The sequence below is a fragment of the Henckelia pumila genome, chromosome 4, assembly GCF_033568475.1.
Source record: "Henckelia pumila isolate YLH828 chromosome 4, ASM3356847v2, whole genome shotgun sequence".
NCBI lineage: Eukaryota > Viridiplantae > Streptophyta > Magnoliopsida > Lamiales > Gesneriaceae > Henckelia > Henckelia pumila.
The window spans coordinates 215,428,479-215,433,811 of record NC_133123.1 but is presented as its reverse complement, the minus strand read 5'-3'; the positions used below and the strand labels follow the sequence as shown (position 1 = coordinate 215,433,811).

General features: G+C 35.1%; 1 protein-coding gene across 3 annotated transcripts; it reads left to right on the top strand.

The window, feature by feature from the left end:
- The first annotated feature begins 790 nt into the window (after positions 1–790).
- On the top strand, positions 791–4,500 carry LOC140863863 (glutamate dehydrogenase A-like). 3 transcript variants are annotated; one of them, XM_073267616.1, is made up of 10 exons: positions 791–877; positions 1,028–1,178; positions 1,271–1,384; positions 2,066–2,287; positions 2,602–2,676; positions 2,802–2,918; positions 3,003–3,253; positions 3,541–3,616; positions 3,696–3,782; positions 4,074–4,499. In XM_073267616.1, exons 2-10 carry the CDS (start codon positions 1,071–1,073, stop codon positions 4,257–4,259), a joined length of 1,236 nt encoding a protein of 411 aa, XP_073123717.1. In that variant the 5' UTR covers positions 791–877; positions 1,028–1,070; the 3' UTR covers positions 4,260–4,499. The 3 variants fall into 3 exon arrangements, with proteins under 3 accessions (XP_073123717.1, XP_073123718.1, XP_073123719.1); XM_073267617.1 differs by lacking the exon at positions 791–877 and having other exon boundaries at positions 4,074–4,500; XM_073267618.1 differs by lacking the exon at positions 791–877 and having other exon boundaries at positions 1,057–1,191.
- Positions 4,501–5,333: the final 833 nt, after the last annotated feature.

Sequence of the window (5,333 nt, the reverse complement as noted above, 5' to 3'; positions counted from 1 at the left end):
CATCAAAATGGGTTATATTAGGTCCATCTCGCCATGAAAAATAGGCGGATTAGATTTAGCTTTTAATGCCCGTTTGGAGGCTGGACAAAATAGACCAGCACATTTGGGTTGCGGGTTCAGGCCAATGAGGGCAGTCAGCCGTCCACTTTTTCAAAAAATTAATTTTTCGTGAGCTTATTGCATCAAGATAACTCAATTTTAGAGTATGTATTTTGGAAATTAAACTAGTATTTGATGCATTTTTTGATTTTGTCGATGCAACTACAATGGGGTAGGGTAGTGCCTCAAGGTGCATCCAATGGCTAAGATTTAACATTTAATGTCTTATATTTTATTTATTTTTTCATAATTAAATTTCTATTTATGACATTAATATTGTTTGTGTATGTGTTTTTCTGTTCAAAATATAATTGATGACATTGAAATAATATATGATTTGTTTGATTACAACAATGATTACTTGTCATTATATAATATGTACTAGTTTTATTTGAAATATTAAATCTTACCACCGTTTATTTTCATATTTTTATTGATTTTTTTGGCGGGATAACCCATCAAACTCACGGCCCGTGATGGGCATGTCGAAGTTTTTTATTTAATTTTTACAAACTGAATATCAATTAAACTAAAAGGGGCGTATACAATTCATAATTTTATTTACTTTTAATAACTTTTTAAAATGATTGAGTTGCGTGAAGTTGATGGACAGATTTGGAAGGATAGGAAACCTAATTTATCATAAAATATGAATATGGCGCATGGTTCCTAAAAAAAAAAAAGAAGAAGAAAAGAATATGGCTCATGGTTAAATCCACGTGCCTTGAAAAAAATAGGGTCGAGATAATTAATCCTTTTAATAATTAATCATCTTCTGGTAAGGGCTCCAATCTTACCCGAATCGCCTCGTATATATGTGCGAATTCAGTACTTCCATTTGACTTTGAGCAGCCTTACACCTATTTCTCAATTATTTTTATTTATAATAATAATAATATTATTATTATTTTGGACATTTTCCGTGTAGTTTGTTTCAGCTTCACTTTGATTTGGAGAACCGAATTGAGAAAATGAATGCTCTTGCTGCTACCAATCGTAACTTCAGGCAGGCGGCTCGTATTCTTGGTTTGGACTCCAAGATTGAGAGGAGTCTTTTGATTCCATTCAGAGAAATTAAGGTTTTTCTTTTGTGTGGGTATCTGAACTTTTCACAAATTCGTTGTTGGGTGGTGGAGATTTAAGCGTATTATGATTTTTGGGTTGTGATCAGGTGGAGTGTACGATTCCGAGAGATGATGGAACACTGGCGTCTTACGTTGGATTTAGAGTGCAGCATGACAATGCTCGGGGGCCCATGAAAGGGGGGATCAGATATCATCCGGAGGTGAAATTTTCCTTGTTAATTTACTATATATCTTGACTTGATCTTGATGTATTCGTTTGAACTTTTCTTATTTTAATTTTTTATAGTTGAATTTCTGTAGTTTATGCTCATTGAGTTTTTTATTGTTGGGGTCATTATATGGGCAATTTAGTTAAATGGTCTTTGGATGTGTGATTCAAATAAGAAATATCCTTTTGTTTTTCTCCCTGCAAAGGGTACTGACTTGTTTATTTGCTGTCAGAATCGTTGATTATGTTCTTCTTTTGAATTTTATTTGGATGAGAGGTTGGAATCTGTTGCGTGACCAGAAGTGTTTGCTCAATATTAGATCTTGCTTGTCGAACCGAATACTTTGGGTTTTCCCATTTGCATTTGATTGTTATGCATGAACAATGTTGAACTGTTTTTGTGGAAATCTAGGGACCTTTTGAGTTAAACTGCCATCTCCTACGCAAGCAACGGTTGATCAGAGGAATAACTGTTTATAAATGTTATACCTCTTTTAGGTTGTCAGTTAAGTCAAGATCTCGATTCTGTACTAAATGTTCTGATATGAAGTTTTACGTTTCTACTGATTATTTCTTTTTCTTTCAATAGATTTCGAAGGGATGAAATATTGTTCCGGTCTTTCATGATTATAGATCTGTTTTCCTGAGAAGTTACTCGTTTTTTTTACTTAAGGTTGATCCAGATGAGGTGAATGCTCTTGCTCAATTGATGACTTGGAAGACTGCTGTAGCAGATATTCCTTATGGCGGAGCTAAGGGTGGGATTGGGTGTACACCAAAAGATTTAAGTAAGAGCGAGTTGGAGCGCCTTACCCGTGTCTTCACCCAAAAAATTCATGATCTTATTGGAGTTAACACTGATGTCCCGGCACCAGATATGGGCACTAATGCTCAGGTGAATGCTCTCTTGTAATTGGTACTCGTAAGACATGGGCTCAGCGCCGGCTTAACCGGAAAACTGAGATGATCATATAATTTTTTAATAGATGCAAGTTTTGCGCGATGTTCATTGAATTTACCCATCTTGCCCCTATAAATTCTTGCTCTGAGGTCCATGATGCTTGTTTCCTTTAGTCATCTATTGAATCCCTTTTTTGGTTAGTTGAAATTCAGTTCACATTATTTTGTTTGTTGAAATTCAGTTCACATTTAACTAAAGTTGCTTTTTTTTAAAAAAATTAAATAAAATAAATTTTTCGCGATTTGCAGACAATGGCTTGGATTTTGGATGAATACTCGAAATTCCATGGTTACTCTCCTGCTGTTGTTACAGGAAAACCAGTCGTAAGTGAAAATTCAAAACAGCGAAACATTAACCTGCGCTATTTTTTTTCTATACATATGACAATTATTGCAAAAACGAATTCAGTACCCATTTAAGGCCCGTTAATTAATGTTTTGTATTTTAGGATCTAGGTGGTTCACTGGGTAGAGAGGCAGCAACAGGGCGTGGTGTTGTTTACGCCATGGAAGCATTACTTGCTGAACATGGAAAGTCGATAAGAGATTTAACATTCGCCGTTCAGGTGTTCTTTCTATTTAATTTCATCCGTGTCTATTTTATTTCTTCTCATTATGCATACAAAATGTATATTGTCCAATTTTATCAGGGATTTGGAAATGTTGGATCATGGGCGGCGAGGCTCATACATGAAAAGGGTGGAAAGGTTGTCGCCGTGAGTGATATAACTGGAGCAGTGAAGAATCGTGACGGAATCGATATACTGGCTTTGCTTGGGCACAAAGAAGCAACAGGACAACTAACTGATTTCAATGGAGCAGATGCAATGGATGCAGATGAATTGTTAACTCATGAATGTGACGTTCTCATACCGTGTGCTCTAGGTGGAGTTCTGAACAGGTTAAACATTGCTCCAGCAGAATTTTATCGTCTCTCACAGTTTCAAACTCTACATTAGTTCTTTTTGATATTTGTATTGAATTTTACGCATTTCATTGGTATTTATTTGGAATTCAATGACGTATGACATTAAATCCATTTAAACATCAGGAAAGATGAAAAATAAAGAGCACATGCAGCTTTTTACTCAATCTTTATTACATAGTTTGATTAGTTAAATGTTTTCTTCATCAACTTTTCTTGGTATATTCTGATTCATTGATGCTTGATTTTTTACTCGATTGAAGAGAAAATGCTGGAGATGTTCAAGCCAAGTTCATCATTGAAGCGGCGAATCATCCAACTGACCCAGAGGCTGATGAGGTCCTAAAAAATATCTATCCCTAAGCGCTTTCAACTAATGTGCCACTCTTTTACTTAATGTCATAGTATGCCTCTGCAGATTTTATCCAAAAAAGGAGTTATAATACTTCCAGACATATATGCAAACGCTGGAGGAGTGACCGTCAGTTATTTCGAGTGGGTTCAGGTAACATTCTTGGCTTAATCTTCACATATAGAAACTCAGTGACTCGTCTGAATGGTGGAACCATTATAGATCAAGATTACGCCACTTCCTCTTTTTATAGATGCCCCAGTAATGTCATTAGTATGGAATTTTCACGTTATTTTTTCTTTATTTAACAGAAGTAGTTGGGATACGGCCAACAATGTATTCATTTTTAGATGGCTTTAGTTATCTACGTTGACCAGTTTTAGATCCTAAGAATCTCATGCCCAAATTTAATGACCTGCATCACGAATACTAATTGTTTTGTAGAACATTCAAGGGTTTATGTGGGAGGAGGAAAAGGTGAATGATGAACTCAGGAGATACATGACAAAAGCTTTCCATAACATCAAAGGATTATGCATGTCTCACGACTGCAACCTCCGTATGGGTGCCTTCACGCTCGGTGTGAATCGTGTTGCACGTGCTACTCTGCTCCGTGGGTGGGAAGCCTAACCTTGTTATCGACTATGGCTTCGACGTCAAGAAAGCTGTCCAAAATTGAAATCAGGAGTTTTTTCCCCCGATTTTGTCTGAAGTAGGGATGGCTTAGGGAAATTTTGGGTTTTACTTGATTTTGTGTTAAAACTTGCAGTGAGGCAATGAAGAAAAAGTTAATGATTAATTTCACCTTATAATCGTGCTTTCTTTTGTTCATTTCAGCTGTGTTTTATCTTTACATTTTTAGCAATTCTTGCTAGAAACTATGCAGAAAGAATCAAAGTTCTATAAGTCAATATCTCTGTTTGTTTGTTTTTTTTTTCCATGAAATAAAAATTGTCTAAGTGCAAGAAATATAATATTTTTTTCCCAAAATTTCCTTTGCATATTTAATTAGTAATAACAATATGATAAGTAATCTGAAAATTATTCATCAGCTAAATTTGAAATTTTTTCGTGATTTGAATAGCATAATTTTTCTTTATACATTAAATATAAAATGAAATGTTAGCTATAATTTTTATATAACATGATACTCACTAAAATTAGAGGGTCCAATCCAATGTCCGAATCCAACCTAAGTGAAGAGGAGAGCTTGGGCACCCCCTCAAAGTAAATGTCATAAATTACAAATGAAATGAACAAACCCGATATTTATAGTGGTGCAAGTAGAGGATCACGTCAGCCTCGACCATTTGCTTCATTCAAGAATACTCAAATATTTGTTTGTCTGCTATGTCATTCATCAATCACTACTAACTCATCTACTAGGCATGACCTTAGTAGAAAAATATAAATTTTTTACTCATTACCTTTAACTCCTCTACTAGACATAGCCTTAGTAGGAAAAATATAAATTTTCATCTCCACCCTCCAACTCTTCTATCTATGTTTTAACCCTAGTAGGAAAAATATGTAATTTTTCATCTTCCACCATCTAATACCTCTACTTGGCCTTAGCCATAGTAGAAAAATATATGATTTCACCTTTCACCCTCTAACTCCTCCACTGGTCTTAGCCATACAGTAGAAAAAATGTAAGATTTCACCTTCAACCTTCTAACTCCTCTACTTGGCCTTAACCAAAGT

Coding starts and splice junctions, on each gene's coding strand:
- LOC140863863 (XM_073267617.1), top strand. CDS start 1,071: ATGAATGCTCTTGCTGCTACCAATCGTAACTTCAGGCAGGCGGCTCGT. Junction 2,677..2,801: donor TTGTTACAGGAAAACCAGTC/GTAAGTGAAAAT, acceptor TTTGTATTTTAG/GATCTAGGTGGTTCACTGGG. Junction 2,919..3,002: donor ATTTAACATTCGCCGTTCAG/GTGTTCTTTCTA, acceptor CAATTTTATCAG/GGATTTGGAAATGTTGGATC.